This window comes from Dermacentor andersoni, chromosome 2, assembly GCF_023375885.2.
Source record: "Dermacentor andersoni chromosome 2, qqDerAnde1_hic_scaffold, whole genome shotgun sequence".
Taxonomy (NCBI): Eukaryota; Metazoa; Arthropoda; class Arachnida; order Ixodida; family Ixodidae; genus Dermacentor; species Dermacentor andersoni.
Genome location: NC_092815.1, coordinates 98773443 through 98792626, shown reverse-complemented (window position 1 = coordinate 98792626; position 19184 = coordinate 98773443). Strand labels below are relative to the sequence as shown.

The window sequence follows — 19184 nt, the reverse complement described above, 5'->3', positions numbered from 1 at the left end:
CAGAGGTCTGAGGCACCCTCTTGCGTAAGCGCGTTGCCGCGGAGAGCGAGAATGCCTCGCGAACGGCCCTGATAAGCAAGTGGTGATAACCAAGCTAAGAGAAGTGCCAATAAAGACAAAAATCAACTTCCGCCGCCCCTGCGAGAGCGTACCGACAAAGAGAAAAACAACGTTTCGCGCGCCTCCGTTGCGATCACGCGGCGGAACCGAAACCGCGAAAGCGCGTTGCCACTGAGAGCGGGAATACCTCGCGAACGCCGCTATAAGCAAGCTAAGAGCAGCGCCAATCAAGATAGAAATAAACTTCCACCGCCCTGCAAGAGAGTGCCGACAAAGAAAAAAATGACGTTTCGCGCGCCTCCGTTGCGATCACGCGGCGAAACCGAAACCGCCAAAGGGGCGTTGCCGCAGTCTGAACGACGCGCTGAAGCTAGCAATCAGCTCTGTTTATCTCCCCAAGAAGGTAGCACCAATTTCAAACGCATCTTGTAAGTGCTAAAAGGTGGCAGCACCTCCCGATGAGCGCTCATCGTCATTATGGCGCGAAATTTCAAACGGAGGGTCGGAACCGTACCCGTACGGCAAAGACCTTGCGGGACAGAAAACCGCCGCCGTACATGTACGGCGAAAACCTTCAAAGGGTTAAGGAGGGATTCAGCCCCCCCTCCCCCCCCCCCCTTCGCGGCAGATCAACTGTAGCACTGCGGTACCCATTCAACAAGCGTTGGAGTTGATTTATTACCAGTTGTGCCTTGTGCGGGGTGGTTCTAACTTTCCAGTTTTTTTTAGTATGATACAATCACGATTAATCGGTTGATGTGCCATGAGCAAAAACAGGAAAGCAGGTATTGTTGTACAGCTGCATGCATTTCCCCGAGGCACTGCACATGAGTCACCACCCTTCTTCGATTAAGACACTTGACGCAGCATATTGTTTTATAGCTGAGCTTGAAGCTAGCTGCTCATGAATTAGTGTGTTCACCTTGGTTTGTTTAGGTTACCAGATCATTTTCATCCATTTAGTTCTGCATTATGATTGCTGTGTTATACGAAAGGCATGTGCATTTTGTCCACTTTTCAATGTAAGTAGGTGTGAAACCATAAAATGTATTGTTGTAGTGTCTGATGTTGTCAATGAAGCAAGGCAACTAATGTTCTGTGTCGCAGCTAGACTTATTTGCTTTGAGTTCACATATCTAACTCGTTTACCTCCCGAGCTATTTGTGAAAAAGAAAGGGTTTGCAACATGCCAATCTTTTATAAGTGCTTGATTGAATTGGCAATTCAAGTAAATGCCTGAAACACAATAAGAATAACAGAGTTATTTACAGAACACCCATGAAAAAGTTGTTTAATTCTAGAGAAAGTCAGCTTCACTACACTGGTTTTTCAGCACTGATAAAGTAATCAAAAAGTGTACGTCCCAACCACAACTGCTGTGGCCTCTGAAACGTCCCCAGCCAAAACTTCAGTAAAATCCTGGCATTTTTCCTCCGTCCTTCTATTCTTTGGCCTGTCCTGTTTCATTTCTGGATCCTGTGATTCAACGCCACACACACGCACACACGCACACACACACACGCACACACACACACACAGTGTGTTTTGAGTGCCCCCCTTCTTTAACACTAAAATTTGCCGATGGCTGGCAGAGTGGCTGGTGACAAGTCGTCGCTTAAAGCTCACCATCAGTATGTTGGCACCCACAGACCATATCGGTAGAGGTTGAAGTTGAAGTTGTGCAGATACTCAAATACATTACCAGATTGAATTGAATAGTGAGCGGTCGAATAATTCGAATTGCGAATCAAACATCTACAACTCGATTTTAGGAATGTTTGGTATATTTGGTGTAGAGACGCAGTGCCACGTGTCGAGTGCGATGCAAAGCCCCTAGTGCTCAGTGTGGCCCAAGGGAGTGTAGCACTTCGTTTTCGACACAATAGGAGCGCTGAGCATGCCCCGGATGGGCTGCCCCGGCTGTCACAGTACTGGGCCTTGTCAATGTGAGCGCTCCCCAACTTTAGCCCAATGTGGGGAATCACACATATGGCATCCGAACACTACTACTATTAACATAATGGCGGCACGTCGACTGGGGCCGCCTCCACCGGTGCAAGATTTGTCCGGCTCGACAGGACCGACCAAATTGATAATGCGACGTGGACAGACGGGATGGCAACAAAAGCAGCGTGTATTTCATAAAATGCGGAAGCATGTGCTGATTAGCAGGCCAACTAGCTGCCGAAAATCATACAGGTCCTGTTACGTACATGACGACAAACTTCATGCCACTTCAACAGCCACCAATCTAATCTGCACATGCGATTTCAGGACTGATCACTGATGAGCCACCCATGTGAATGTATTAGCAGCAAGCATTCTGCGACAGCCTGCAGCCCGTTACTATATTGGCCAGTGGCGAATTTTTGTCACAGTCACACTTCCTAGGCCATTAGGCCTAATGGGCGTGGCTTCTTTGGTCATCGCTGACTAAAGCTGTTGTGGTTCGGCGCTGAATCGACACAGATCTATTTGCAGCAGCCATGCAACACATTGAATTCCAGCAGAAAGCGAGCACACGAGATAGCAGCAAAGTTGCTCACTGTCGCTATCTTTGCAAAACACCATATGTCGGTCTCTTTTTGTAGCTTCAAGCACCCTATCACAATACTAGCTTAGGATTTACACTGCGGGCACGAAAGTGTCATGACCCGGTTGCATGCGTTTGTGTGAATGGTGTATAAACGAGGGGGGTAAGGGGTAGCATCGCATAAACTTGCAGTGATCGTCAGATTTCAGAATCTTTCACAGACTGCAAATCATGCCGCACCTGACAATGAAATGGCGTGTACGGCGCCTGCTCTTTACCGTTGGCACCAGCTACATGCGGAGCAGTGGTTGAGTCACGTGATGCGCAGATTGACCTTACAATAATCCACCTGCCGTAAAGTTGCAATCACCCTTCTGTATTTTGGAGAAAAATTGGAAAGCAAAACTTTCTGTGCACTAAATAAAAGAATGCCGCAAAACACCGATCCACTATAAACTAAGAATCTCATTGGTAATCAGTTCAACAGAATGTCATTAATTTATTAGTATCAGAGGAAAAAAGCACTTGATTCTATTCAACAGAACTTATATTAATAAGAAACATACTTTCCAGACTTTCGTATATTAGAATTGAGATATAATCAATGCTGGCATACTAATTTGGTGTTCCCATTAATAAGAGTAGACTGCACTGTATATTGCTGTCTACATAAGTTACCGAGAGCTTGCTACATTCTTTTTATCCAATGCTAGAAAACTCCTGAACATGTGCAGCACTGTATTTTCTTGCCCAAAATTTGTAAGCATTAAATTTTGTGAAAAATGTTTTCATATTCAATATTCGATTCAAAATCCACTATTTGGAATTCGCACACCCATACTCATCGGTGATCAAGCATGAGATCAGATGCACAGGCCAGACTGATAGCCATAGTAGCAGAGTTCGGATCCTTGTGCAGTACCCTCCCTGGCCGAAAAGTACTCAGCAGTGGTACGCAGCCGTGGAAACTTAAAACAGTACATACTAGATGCACAAGCATGTGTTGACCAGTGGCTTGACTTTGTTGCACTACAGTCAGGATACTAACGTGTCAATCCCCCTTGATAACACCAATGGCATGATTGCATATTTGGGTCGGTGCAGAGTGCCTGTTGCGGTGTCTTGTGTGCCCTTGGACAAAGGAACAACAGCACAGTAGTGAAAACAAGTGAGAGGATATTTATTGTACCTTTTATACACCAATGCTAGCTAGCCGAATTAAAACCAATGGAAGATGCTGAAGGACGAATTGAGGAAGTCTGACTCACCATGACAGTATATCGAGCAAATATGTTGCAAACATGTACATTGTTCGCATGTGAAGTCTTGCAAACGGAGGTGCCTACAAGTGAACAAGAAGGCATTGGCAGGACAGTCCTACAAAGTGCCCTGCAGAGTGCGCATGTGGACACTGCACATGCTAAATTCTCCCAGCAAAAGAGGAGGAGCATACTTCCTTGTGCGCATGAGTATCGCTGCCGTCAGGCGGCGTTAGCAGCGGATCATGCACCATCTCTTGTACAATTGTGCAACTTGGACACCACATGTACCACGCAGAGAAGCCGGATTCCTGGAGACATAATGGCCATGTGAGGAAAACATCAGGGAACATGACGGTGTCAAACATTCTCCCAACCTTCCAACATTAAATTACTACAGGCTACACACTCCGGCAAAACATACTACACAGTCTAACATCAATGCTTGCTTCATGAACAAGATGCAGTACATGTGACAATGGCTGCACGAAGGAAATGCCCTTGCACTCTTGTCCATAACATTCGCGCCGACATTGTCGCTGGTGTACTCCGCCAGCGTCCGTTGCTCAAAGCAGCCCTGCCGTCCGCTTATCGGCAGCCTCAGCAACACGGCTCCAGGCCAGGACTCCATAACAGCAACGGGTTGGTCGTCAAGAGCAGGCGTCACTCTCACCAGCAGGCCTTCCCATCGAGAGGGCTGCAGCAGCCTTTGGTGACTGCTGGCCCCTATCCCAGCTGCTGAGGGCTGTGAGCCAACAAAGGCGGCTACTGCACCAAACTTGCCATGGGCATCTCCATTGCCTGGGGTGGTTCGATCATAGTCCGAGGCAGCAGGCAGCAGTGCAGACGATATGATATCATGTATAGAAAACAGTAAAAGCTTGTTAATTGGAATTCTGCCAGGATGCTACAAAAATTCGAGTGATACAGAATTCAAACTAACGAAAGTCAGAAAGAAAATAGCTCGGTTAAGGTGCGTATACAGTCCGACGTAGCGTGGGGGCGTGTGTGCACATGCTACGTCTCGTTGGCGAGAACAACGTCTATAGTTCAATACACTTGTGCAGCCAACGTAACGGGATGCAGCCAGCGTGGTTCGATGTGCCCAACATCGAGATGGCTCCTGCTCCATCCGCGCGTTCCTCGCGCCAACTGCGCTGACCTACAATACACTGCGTGATGAAAAAACGAAAAAGCTCATGCCACTTTGTCGACGGTCGCAGACAGCCGTCCAAAGTGTTCAAAGCAGCATGCGGTTTGGGGATCGTTCTCCGCATGCTCCGAAGAGAACAGCCGACGGCGCGCGCGTCGAAGCCTCAAGGGGACCACATTCCGGCTGGCGTAGCACAAGCAGCTAGTGTGACTGGCAGCAAGTGACGCGTGCCGGGAACGTCGGGACTATAAAAACGCCTTTACACCGCTTACGCTCACCACAGGAACAAGAGCTGTGCTCTAAAATGCACCCGCGGAACGCTCCACAACCTGCCTGCGACGTTGGTCTCCAAATCTCAAAGGCTATGCTTTTTGGTACTATGAGTGCCAATAAACATCACGGCTGCCATGTCTAAAACTTTACTTGGTGCCGCTTCTTGGCAGAACACCTCGTAGATAAAGAGCATAGCCTACAAGATGTTACAGAAAGATGTAACAGAAAGATGTAAAGAAAAAAGAAAAGGAAACGCGCTGCGCCGCATCCACATTTTTATCTTGAAGGTCTTGAGAGAGGGAGAGAGCCAACCTTCGGTCATTTGCGGCCCAAGCGATGACGTCAGCGTTGCCAATGTTATCCTGTGCGCTAGCTTTCTCCCCATCCACAATGGCGCAGAGTTCGAATTATCGGCGGTGGAGTGGATTTCAGTGTTAATTAGCGGGATGCGTTACATATTGCTTTCTATATATTTTTGGACGGACCATGGCAGCTACTTCGAATTATCCGAAATTTCAAATTAACGAGTTGTGAATTAACGAGCCTTTACAGTACAAGGATATGGTGACAGCCACTGTGCTGGCTGTTGTAAAACTGCTTGACATGTAGCTCGAACGTGTTGTCTAAAAGTGCTTTAGGTTTTGCTACCACATATGGTGTGCCAGTGATTAAAACTTACTGCTGTGGTTTCATGTTCTCCCAGTCAAAAAAAAAAACTTTTTTTAATGAAGGAACACCGAAGGTCTTAGTCGATGGGTACTGTTAAAGTGCCATTCCAGAAACCTCTATGAAATGACTAGTACTGCTTGTTTCGTGCCAAGAAAAGGCTTAGTTAACGAGAAAATTGCATCTGAAGGGTCCGCATGCTATTAGCGTAGTTCAAATCGCTCACCCCCAAACGAGGAGTGGTGACGTGCATATGCCATCACTGCCCTTTAGTGCCATCAGTGAATAAAACGGCGTTCGACAGATGGCACTATCGTTTTCTGTGCTAAAACGCCAACATGCGGCCATAGAGAAACCGAGCCATGAAGATTGTTGCATTCGCCGCTGCAGCTGCTCTTGGTCAAGTGGCTTGGACTGCTTGGGAATCTCATGACAGCACATAACATGGCATTCTCTGCTGCTTGCAGTTTGTGTGAGTTTCGCAAGCAAGCAAAACCAGCACTGCACTACGCGAAAACGAAACTACTGAAACATGAAAGCATGGGAAGCACATAGTGGTGAAAGCGAAAGCTTTTGATCACCTGTGTCGATCTCAAGAGTAACATGAATGAGTTCTTCTTTATAAAAATCAAATAGAACTTGTGGTCTCCTCGCTACGCTTCCGGCGCGCAGGCTCCGATATCGCGTGCGGCGAACGACCACCGCAGGTTCGAGCACTCCGAGCCGCCACGCGTGCAGGGCGCCGCGTCCACGCCTGCTCCGGCCCGCTCCCTGTGCCGACGAGCAGCTGCGCGCGTACGCGCCCCGCCGGCCCAAGCTGAGGGGAAGGCGAGACCGTGCGCGCAGCAAGGGAGACCCTAGGCAAAGCTCTCTAGAACCAACAAAGAACATTTATTGAGCTGGGACTCAATACAGTATTAAGATCAGTTTTAACATCACATTCGAATCTAAAGCTAATTACACAAAACATGGCCAAATGGTCGCCGGTGGCCGCTAATGGCGCACTGCGACAGAGAGAGAACAAAGAACCCCAGCAGTAAAAGGCTACCTATCCTTCGGTCAGCGCCTGCCATCGCGCGCCCCCAACAGCAGAAAAAGGGAAATAGAAAGAAACGACAGATGAACAGACGGGGGCACGATCGGAAGACGCTGCCTCAGGACATCGAGACGACGGAAGAGTGCGCGCGCCCGCCAAGGCCGGGACCCCGCCGAGCCGAAGTACCCATCGGCCGGCGGCGAACAAAGGGGGCTGCCGCCGGCAGAGAGGAACACGTACGCACCTTCAGATGCCCCGATGTGGTCTCCCCCGGGCCCCGTCTTGTGCGCGCGTACCCGGAGCGCATGCAAGCAGTGCCCGAATCCCGCCAAAATGTTGGCCAATAGGGAAAGCCTGTTACCTTCCCGTGGGCGGGATGACAGCAAAGCGACAGCGTTTTATGACCCGTTGCCACCCCGTCCAGGCAAGGTGGAGAGGGACACGGAGCCCCCGGCAACACAACGCAGTGGCTCCGCACAACCACCGCGAGAGCCAGAAACCCCACAAACTGGACAATTAGCATTGTCTTTTGTTTTATAGTACAATACAGTGACCTTTTATTACAAGTGGTTGTGTGCTAGTGACATAATTCTAATGAGGAGTGCCTTTGTCATCGGGCTAGTACTTGAATGTGCAGGGAAAGTCTCTAATTGTGTCCTGCATTTACCTCAATTTCACGATTACTAAAGCTCTGTTTGCGATATTGATGCCTTAGACGTTCTCAAGCACGAATTGATCACTTTAGCTTGACGTATATTTGCCTTTAGTGTCCCTTTAAGCCTAGTGGCCAAATGACACTTAAAAAGCAGAGAAACTGCAGCTAATTTCATGATTTGCAATAGTGGCACTCACAGTGTAGTATCCACAGGTTTTCCAAAACAAACAAGAGTTCTGCTCAGCATGTGAGTTTCCAGTAGCCATTTTTCATTGGCCTGATAGGCCATGTTGTGGTGCCAGGTTCAAATCATTAAGCAAGTTTTGAATAAACTTGTTAGATTACTATCACTATAATGGTTACATTGTCAGCTTACCTAGCGGCACCCCTCGCACCTGCTTGGCACCGAGCAGGCAGCAACAATGAGTCGCTTGTATGCTCGTCCTGCAGGCTCTCCATTAACCGGTGGGGCATCACGCAGCACGTTGTTGCAAGAAGCTTGCCAATAGTGTGTATTTCGTACTTCCTGTAAGTGACTGGAAAAAGTTGCATGCAGTGCACTTTTGTATGAACACATCTTCACAGCAAATTACATACATTACATACATACATAATTACATACATTATGTACAAGTACATTATTCACCATGTAGACAAAATCTGCCCAAAATCAAAATAACAAAAGCCTTGGCTCTTGGAAATGCATGAGTGCTGGCCGGGACCTGAGGTTGGCATTGAACTAACGATAGCCGAATTGTCAGAGATCTACTGGTAAATAGAGGGATTGCATGTTTTCACTGACACTGTGGTAGACAGGCTATAGTGAGTTAGGTAGGGATAGGGTTAAGGAAGTTTCCTGCCACCCGTGAGTGTCAAGAAGATGGCTACATGCATTGTGATTTGTCCCAGGGCCAACCAAGTGGCAGCAGTGAATCGTCGAGTGAGTCTGACGATTCATCGTCTTCGGACTCTTCAAGTTCCAGCTCTGATGAAGATGACGACGATGACAGTGAGGATTCATCAAGCTCTAGTTCATCCGGCGCTGCATCACCGTCAGCTGGCCGTGGCAGTGGGGGTGCTGCGCCACCGCCGCCACTTGCGGAAGGCCAGCGCCATCACCGAGGTCATCGTGGCGGTGCAGAAGAGCGTGGGACCACTGCACACCGTTCTGTTGATGGCAAGAGCAGTCGGGAGCCACCTCGTACTGGATCATCTTCACATGGACATGATAAAGATGCTGGGCGGTGAGGAAGCATGCTTTTGTTTATATGCTGGCTACGGCTCAATAAAGATACACAGCTCAACCCTGGAATAATGAAATCGGCGAGGAAAGTGAAAAAATTTGCTGCTGCAAAAATTTTGTACATAGTTGTGAAAAGAGACATCACAGACAGGGAATGCGTTGCATACCGAAACATTACTGTCAAAATTCTGTGATACCAGCAGTAGTGGATGATGCACACAGCCTTGTCACCTGTAGCTGATAGCTGCAGCTGACTAGTACTGTAATTACAATGTGAATTCCACAGATGTATTCTGCACATTAGGATGAGAGAGGCGCTTCCTTTGTGCAATATCCAGGTGTGCACTACACAAATAACAATGCAGAGATAGCACAACATGTCTAGTGTCATCAAATTTAATTTAGTTTGAACTTTCTGTGCGCAGCTGTGAAATTCGTTTCAGCCATCTTTTATGTTTGCTGGGTAGGAAAAGCACGAAAGGATACTTTCAGTGTAACCTTGTTTTGAAGCGTAGTGTCTTTTCAGAACACTGGGGTAGGTCTTAGCTATGAAAATGTGCTTATGAAATTTTCCCGTAAACTACACTCCAGTGTTCACTCATAAATCACTGAAGCCAAATGTTCTTGAATACTGTAAACGCGCACAACATAAGATGTTCGAGTCACTCGAACCTAATACACACTTTTTTCGTATAAAACGGGTCCAAAAATTTCGTGCGCGGTAGAATGGAGTAGGACCCTAAATCTGTGTTACCATATCGCCATCGGCATTTCAAAATGACCACCTTGTACATGCTTCGAGCCTAGCTGCCGTAGCTTCTTCCACGTGCTGCAGTACGTGTACTTAGGGAGAGTTTCCTTTGGCTTAGGTTAGTGCACCGTCTGTCTTCCTGTTTTCTGCGTTTGCTCAATCAGCATGAAAGTGCCGACCGCAAAGACATGCTAAGTTCATCACGATACCGCAATTAAAAGGAAAGCGATCACGTATGTAGATACGGACGGAAATTGGGCCGCATCACGGCCATTCGGAGTTCCCTGAGTTTGCGTGCAAGACTGGTGCAAACAGGAGAGGCATTCTACTCCGTACGCATGGCCGTACTCCGGCCATGTGGCCTCTATCTTGAAAGCGATCTGCGACAGAGACGAGAGTGTACGTATCTAGGTGCACCGCGCTGTGTTCTCGTCGCTTAGTTCGCATTGAAGCTCGAGGACGCACAAAGGTCAATTCCCTCGCCCCTGCTACCGTACTTCGTCGCTCCAGGGCTTTGATAAAGAATTTCCGCAGTCATTGTGCGAGACATGTTCATGTTTGCTTGTGCGCGCGTGACACCATGCTTGTTAATTTAGTTAGTAAGCAAATGTTTAGAAGTTTATATGGCTGATAAAACTACTATCCTTACTTTTTGTATAGCTGTCTACTAATTTGCTATCGTAATCGATGCTTCGCCTTTCGGCCGAAACTGCACCATTCTTTATTTATTGGAACTTTAGTGCATTGAAAGTAAATCTTTGTTTTTTGCAAATGAGAGAAAGTTGTATTCCTGTATGAAAGAATTAGTTGCACAGTACTGTAAAGGAATTTTGTTTTTTTAGGTCACAGCAAACGAGTGTGCGTTACAATCGAGGCCTTTTTTTTTTCCTATATTTTTGGTCACAGAAAACTGGTGCACGTTACAATCGAGGGCGTGTTAGATTTGAGTAAATACAGTATATACCCTAAGCTGTAGCAACAGTACTTTATCTAAGCTCTGCCATAGATAAGTCACGCTGCAGTAGCAGCAGCAGAAGGGATTTGTGATTGACTGACATTCTTGAAATGGTAGCATACCACTGGCTTCTGGATGCTGCTGATCTTGCTGAAACTTCACATTGGTGATATGCCAGTGTGCAGTGTTTAACATCGGCTTCCACACTATGAAACAATTGGATCAATGTACCTGTCACTGTGCAATCGTGTAAACGTACCATCATTATGCACTATTATCAGAAAGTGCTTTAGTACTAATGTCCAGCATTTTCAACCTTTCGATGCTTGATCTTCCACGTGTCATGAATTTTGACAGCCATGGTCGTGACCGGCATCGGGGGCGGTCGAGGGAGCCACCCGAAGCAGGCAGAATGTCGCCAAGTCGTCGAGGAGGTGGTCCTCGGGATGGTGGTGACTATGACGGGTACGCGGGCCGGTCTCGCGGCCCCCGCACCCCCAGCCCTGGGCCACCGACCGATTCCAAGCGCAAAGCTGCCAACAGCAGTGTCCAGCCGTGAGTGTTTTCTCTAGCACTATTGCGGGTTTGCAGATTCTCAACACTGCTGTGCATGGTGCATTCTGCACTGTTGCTTGCGAAAAGTGTTGCAAGTTGAAAAAGTGCGACTTTATTATCTAAATACAATAGAACCTCATTCATACATTTGGAAAAACGCGAGAAAAACATACTAACTGGGAAAACGTACGATCCGAAGTAACTAAACAAATTTGTGGACATCTATGTAATGCAAAGCGTCATGCAGATCGTTGCGGCACATTGAGCTGGTGGTGCTTCAGCAGCTTGAGACGCATTTTGTTGTTTTCCTATTGTGTTGTGTTTTAAGGGGAGACGTGGCAATTTAAGTGGTCAAATTGTCAAAATTTTCGGTTTTCTGATTTATATTTTTTCGCGATCCACGGACCTTTATTTACCTCGTAGTGAAATATTATAACAAAATACGGGGTAGAAATCGAGAGAACAGCACTTTCGTAGCGTGCTGTCATCAAAAATTCGCGAAAAAATCTGGCTTCGGTAGGCCCCATCACTCCACGGATCGCCCAGCTATCCGTTGACGCAGCGCTGCCATATTGGTATCATCGTAAAAAGGAGAGATCGGAGCTAAAGATAGCTGGAGCGACGCATTTCTCCACCGAAAAATATGCCAGCAAACACAAGCAAAAAAAAGGCAAACGTGGCATTGTGATTGGGCGTAGCAGTCACGTGGGGCACAGGGCACGCTCCTATTGTTGTAGATTTTATTTGCTAACAAACCTCTCTCGCGCGCATTTGCGCAGCAGCGAGCTGCGCATTCCTGTCAACGTGATTGACGATCGTGGCAGCTTACGCACGTTTTCTGCCATGAGCCCCAAAGGAATGAAGTTCTGAATGGCCCACGTGTACGGAAGACCACAAAAGGCGTAGAAAAGAGGGAGAAAACTACTCGTAGAAGCGGAGGCCGCCGAGCTTCTTGACGAGGCACGACCGACGCACGTCGGTGACTGGGAAAGCACGCCCATGTACGCTGCTGACGACGCGACCACGGAACACCTATACGACTGTGGGCGATGGTGACGGTGCGTCTGCGAGCGACAGTAAAGGCACGTTTGAGAGCGATGGTAAAGGCATGACCGCGAGCGACGGTGGAGGCGCAACCACAAGCGACGGCGCATCTGCGAGCGATGGTGACGTTACGCCGGTGTGGTCATGGCAGCAATGCGACATCAGCGGAGCAGAAGTTTTTGCGTCAAATATTCAGCTGCGGATTTCAGCTCCAACTCCACTAATAAAGAGGTTGCGCAACAAGAGAGAAGAGCGGACGTTTTGAGTACGCTGTCACCTGCCTCTGCACGACAGATGGATGCATAATGACCAAAAAGGCAACTAAGGTGCACGAAACTGCTGCAAGAATGCAAAAAACCACATCAAAATGTAAAGCAAATGTGTCCTCACAGGCAAAGGACTACATCCCAAGCGGGTTTTAGGTGCTCAAAATAAAGATTTAAATGTTTACAACAAATAAAACTTTGAGCTCCGTTTTCTCGGCTTTCATTTTTTGTGCAGTTGCATTCAGTCATCCCAGTGCCATTTCACAATGAATGAAGACAAAATCGTTCTGTCTTTCGCACTTAAATCCTGAAACAGTGGTGAGTGCAATCAAGCTGTCCATTTTTAACTGCACCTCATAAAAAAATTTATAATGTTTTTTTGCAATAGTCTTTAGCAAGACAATATGCATAGGAAAGCTGAAAAAATATTTTTATGCTCATTTTGGCATTTAATAAAATAAACCAATAGCTTTATTGCACAGAATGGGCCTTTGTGAACATGCAGATGTGGAAATCTTGGTGAACTTTTGTGTAATTAATTAATTTGGGGATGACCATTAGAGGCTGTCAATTGTAACTCGAAAGCTATAATAGATAGCACAAAACTAATTTCAGTTATGATATCAGCATAACAAATCACACCTGCATACCAAATATCACCAATTTATTTCCATAAATAAATAAAAAGTTTTCATTGCCACCGAACCGAAACCGAAACAGAAACAGAACAGAAACCGAAACGAAATCGAGCTGGTGGGTGACGCCAGATGCCTCCAAAGCGAAATGTGATGCCCACATCGCAATGCCTGCAGCAGGGAACAGCCGCGTGTTTGGATTACCGCCTACTAAAAGGATGCAGTACACTACCCATGGCACTATGCACCACATGCTGTAAAACAGATAGGTGAAGACGCTTATTGCAATAAGTTTGGCGGCGGTAGCTGTGAATGTGGCATGTGACGACCTGGGCGGAGCGTTGCTGGTACCGGAATAATAAACTGTGCATGCCATTGTTTTTCATGTGAGATGGGCGGCCATATACAGTTCTCGATTGCGAATGCCTCATGCCTTTTCTTGTTTACATAGGATCTAGCGGCCGGAAAACTTGTATGATTGCAGTCTGCATCAGGGAACGGCAGCGCATTTCGGTTATTGCCGATTAAAAGCATGCGCTACACTTCTGACAGCACCAGATGCTGTGGAACAGATAGGCGAAGATGCTTATCGCAGTAGGATTGGAGGTGATAGATGTGAAGGTTGCGTGTGACGACCACAGAGAAGATTTGCTGGTACTGAAATGAGAAACTTGGTGCGTGCCAGCATTTTCACGTGAGACGGGCGTGCAAGTATTGCGGTGAAGCTGCTGAGGCGGGCAGCTATGTACCGTATTTTCGCGATTCTAAGCACCCCCCGATTCTAAGCACCCCCCCTCTATTTTCGCAAGAAAATTGGGAAAGAAGTTTGTATGCAAATCTAAGCACCCCCCTATTTGTTAGGAAGAGCGTGTAGCCAAGGCCGCCAAGCGCACTTGCTCACTATGTCATCGAGCCGAAGCCGTCGGAGTCCCGAGGTGGCACGGCGTCCGCAGTGCGAGTACGCCGTACAGCCGGACTGTACGGCGAAAGCTGCAGAAAGCGTCCCCATCAACCATGGCAAAGTGGATTTCGGACGCGTGGAAGCGGATCCAAGTGGACGCTGTGGTCAAATCATTGAAGAAAAGCTCGATCCCAAACCACTTCGACGGAACGGAAGACAGCTTGCTGTGGGATACCGAGAGCGGCGGTTCAAGCCGTGCGATGAACTCGAGTGGCAGTGATAGTAACTGAACATCCCACACAAGCGGTGGATTCACTATCTGCACCGATTTTTCTTTTGAATGTTTGCAAAATAAAATGTTATTTCTCGCACCCGTCTCGTCGTGATGTCGCAGCGAAGAGGGAGGGGGGTCATTCTAGATTTTTCGAATCTAAGCACCCCCCTTCACTTTGGGCATCACGATCGTGAAAAAAAAGGGGGTGCATAGAATAGAGTAAATACGGTAATGTTCAAGATTGTGCATGCCTCGCGCATTTCGTTGTTTATATGGGATCTAGCAGCCGGAAAACTTATCATATGATCGCAGTTTGGTGACGTACTGAACATTGGTGCCAAAAAAAAGCTTGTTTTTCGGTAGCGTATGAACCGGTAAAAAACGAGAGTAACTCTTATTGGGTAAATTTTTGTGTTCTCGATTGAGAACGTTGGCACTGGGAAAACGTATGTAACGGGAGCGTATCAACGAGGTTCTACTGTACTATAACATGTAGCCTGTAGTACAAACCTGTATGTGATGAGGAGCAGTTTTGGGGCCTCAAAGTAGAATGGAAATACAATAAAACCTTGTTAATGCGGATGTCACAGGACGGGAAAAAGTGTCTGAATTAACCAGATGTTCAATTATTGAGGGTATCAAGACAACAATAAACAAATGCTTGCTACAGCTAGACACTTTTATTTACTTAATGCATTAGCAAATCCTGTTTCTATTTTGCACAAATGCAGTGCGGAAGTGGCAATTCTTGTCATCTCGTGACTGATTAGTGCTCGCAGCAACGAAGGCCTATTGGCTTCCTTCGCAGTGCGGGCGCGCTGCAAGACGCGCATCTTCATCCGAGACATACTTTTCACTACCGCACGCACATCCCAATTATTTTTTGTCAGTGAGATAATCAACAAGAGATTCTCCATCTATCGTAATGTAGCAGGCGAGTTTTTATACCAGAGTGCAGGTTGCGGTAGAATTACTCTTCATCCTTGACAGCTTCCACAGTGTTTGTGACATTGCGCACGCATTGCACCGAGCCACATCAAATCTACTGTTTGCTGCAACCGCTGCAGACAAAACTAAGCTCGCTATCGATATGATCATGGATGATGACTATGTAGTTCTGAAGGCACGCGGCCAATGAGAACTGAATAAAGTGAAGCTACTGCTTGCCACAGCGCCTTTTATACACCAATCTAGCCAGCCATATTTTTACCAATAGAACATGCCAATGGGCGCATGACAAATCGAGGTAGACTCACTGTGACCAAATAGCGAGCGAATATGTTCGTCTTAATGCTGGACACCAACGCCTAATCGTTAGGGTTTACAGTCACGTGAATGGTGTCCCGTTCAAACGATTGAGTTCATCCTTTCCAGTGTCCTGCTCCTAAGCCTTTCGCCGGACGATCCTGCGAACCGTGGGCGAGTGTGCGAAACATCCGCATCGCTTGCTGACCCCAAGGCAAAGAGCAGAGCCTACTCCCTTTCGTGCCCCCGTAACCCCTCCGTTAGGTGGTGTTAGTAGCACAGCACTTGTGTCATCTCTCGTAATATACTGCAACCATACCGACCGCATCTGGAGCTTAGCTATGCGAAGAAGCCGCATTACAGGAGACACGAGAACCATACAGGGAAAACAACATCAGGGGACGCGTGAGTGTAGCATCCCCATATACACCAACCTTAAATCACTACATACTCCAGTGAAACATTTCATACAGTCTAATGCCAACGCGTGCTTCCTGAACAAGAGGTAGTACAGCAGCAGCTCTGCGAACTTTACGGCACGACTTCAGGCCACGATCCCGGAAACGGCGACACACCAGTTGGCACGAGCAAGCGTCACTTGTGCCGACATGCCCTGCTGGCAAGAGCCGCAGTAGCCGTTGGTGACTGCCGGCTCTTTTCCCAGCTGCCGAGGATTGCAAGGCGGACACAGGCAGTCGCTGAAGTCACTGCCCCGAGCTGGCCACTGGCATCTCCATTGCCTGTGGTGGCTCGATCGTAGTTCAGGGCAGCAGGGCTGACAATGTGCAGGTGACAGCAAACCAGAAATGACTTCGCTCGCGCTGCATACTCAACACACTCAATAAACACTGAAGTAGTGCACAGGAGGGTAATTCTGCATGCGCATCGTCCACATGGTACGATGTTTAATTCGGCTTGCAAAAGATCAGACAGCTACTCAGATGCCAAGTTCACATGAACAAAGCTCGCTTTCTTGAGTAGTACGAGTGACTTCAATTCGTTAGAGGCTAACTAGAATGAGGGAAGCAAAGCGCGATACCTCAACGCCATGGTCCACCAAAATGCGTCCCTCCTCATGCGACAAGTAGCTTGATAAAACCTTAGGCCTAATGCGTCGCTACCCTGACAACAACCGGCATTCAAAAAGAACATTCAAAATGGGCGCAAAACAGGCAGATGCAAGGACACGTCAGCTCTGTGAGGTGGTCCTACCCCACTTGGCGGACACAACATCCGAATTGACAGTTCTCACCATCGTAGACGCTGTCAAAGCACCCCGTGCGAGACCAATACCAGACAGCCTGTAGCGGCACCCCTGGCCCGCGGCCATGCAACTTCCAGAGTCAGAGACATAGAACAAGCTATTTACATAAGAAACTCAAACCACCCATGAGGCTTCTGTACTCAGTCGCTTCAGTCTTGCCAATGCTCTGCAGGCACAAAGTCTCGCTCTCCTTGGGTGCAGACCATGTGGCTCTCGTATTGACGAGTATTCTTCAAAAACACTTGCAAAAAGGCTTAACATGTTGAAAAGTTTAAACACACTACAGCAACCGTCGTGTCGCTCAAGAAAGCATGCCGCTGACACCAGCGATTAAGATCCACACTAGGCCAACGCTTCGGTTCTAACAAAGGTTGCCTTGAACTGAGCAAAACTGTCAAAGCTATCGTCCAATGCCCCATGAGCCGCATGTTGGGCACCAGATGGGGGGGTATGCTTTGGCTGAGGCTGTGGCTGAAGGCAAACTCCGGATCTAGCCACACAAAGTCGTTCCATGGTACTCTCCAATCTGTAGTGCGTCTAATCGCAGCTACGTTGGATTCAAGCAGATAAGGCAATCAGCAGTAACAATATTGCTCAACTCTAATGCTATTGCTACAAGCATTAAGTAACACGTGCAGAGGGATGTCCACTCTGTAATAAGAAATAAGTAGGCTTGCCTCTTTGCACTTGGTAGTTGGGCAGCGGGGTCACTCACGGGTTGCGACATCCGTATCTAGCAGTTTAGAGGTCATGTCACCAGAGAGAGGGAGAGTGTCTTCCCCAGTGACACTTTTTTTTATACCTTTTTACCTTTGCCAAGGGAATGTCCTCCTTGCACGCCAGTACTTTCCCTTTCCTGTAAGTCGAGGAGAGGAAAGGTAAGCACGCATTGCGAGAGTGATGGAGAGCCGGGAGAGTGCGTAGTGTACCTCTCCCGTGTCTACACCGGCTCTCAACATGTTCACAACGTGCGAACGTGACGACATGAGTACGCGGGAGGAAATGGATGATTGTGCTCTCCACAACTGAAATGGGAGAAAATGATGACAAAGAACCAGCTTTTATGTACCATGAGATGTCCATGAAACCATGAAATAACCATGAAATAACCATGAAATAAACAGTGATCGTTTGAGAAGCAGTCAGAAAAATAGCCGGTAGACAAAGGTGACAGATGCATCCTGAAACTGAAAGGTGTACTTGTACTGTACTTGTGTACTTGTGCAATGGTCAACTTGCAGCACACCCCAATTCTAGGCTGTGCCACAAAGCCACAAGGAAGTTCACTGTTCTAGTGCTCCAGAAGTTTATCTGGTCGTGTGTATATGCAGCCTTTATATATAATGTTGTATAGACGACCGCACGCCAAGTTTCATCCTAGACGCCAGCGCTCGTTTCTCCCCTGGCGGAACGATTTCACCTCCAACGGGGGTAGGTTTCCGCCGCCGCTTCCCTTCACGATCGCGCCCGCGTTCAGTTCGCGCTGCGGGCAAAACGTCTCTTGTTTGCGACGGCGCCTCTTCGGATGACCGGAAATTATTATTGTGTTGTTAACTGTCACGACAGCAATGTAAACATGAAAGGGTTGATGCCACCAGTGAAATTCTGCCGATTCACAAGAAAATGGTACGAAAAAAGCAGACGACAGACATGGATTACTGCGGTGCGCCGAGCGAAGTAAACAACTGGCAAACGAAGCGAGCTCGTTCATTGATCACTCCTAAGTGTATGACGGTTTTTATATGTAACCCACATGAATTTAAGAATTACTCGGTACATAATCCTTTTATTCACATTAAAACTTTCAGTTGTTCGACGAGCGCTTGTCCTGTCTTCTTTCTCGTGTTTCGTTTGTGTGTGCGCTGCGCAAGAATGGAAACCACTTTTGTTGTATGCGCTAGCAGCGGCCGAAGTTCACGCGTGCCTAGGAATTGAATATGTGCACGATGCATTGAACATGACCGGAGTTCATTCCCGCTTCACCACTGCACCGATCGATCGAGTTACTGGACGATACACGCCCGCGTCTTGGTCGCGCCGGCATTGCTGAAGCGAGAATGATTACTAATACTTTCAACTTCCGCCTCTTGAGCACTGTTAAAAAATGGCCAAGCTGTCTACATTGCTGCCTCTATTCCATATTGTAGGGGACGTACTAGTTGAAGTTGTGTGCGCATGTCGTACTTGTGCTATGCAGCGATATATTTTATTTCCGCACAGTGTCGATAGAAATCCGTTGTCGCCATCAGAGACAACACGGATTTGTAGCAAACGTATTGTGAGAAACTGCAAAAATGACTTTAGCTCGTATGTGCCGTATGCATGTGCCGCATCGTATGTGCTGACGATTTTTGCGGCGGCACATACGATGTCGTTTCCAATTACCTGCTCAGCGTCACTTAAATGGTTAAGCAGA

General features: G+C 47.5%; 1 protein-coding gene across 4 annotated transcripts in view; it reads left to right on the top strand.

The window, feature by feature from the left end:
* LOC126541557 (uncharacterized) overlaps positions 1-19184 on the top strand; it is a 95776-nt gene that overhangs the window by 23501 nt on the left and 53091 nt on the right. For all 4 annotated transcript variants that reach the window (XM_055076751.2, XM_055076750.2, XM_055076749.2 and 1 more), the window contains exons 7-8: positions 8545-8879; positions 10942-11139. In XM_055076751.2, the coding sequence (XP_054932726.1) occupies positions 8545-8879; positions 10942-11139 (533 nt within the window). The remainder of the gene's footprint in view (positions 1-8544; positions 8880-10941; positions 11140-19184) is intronic.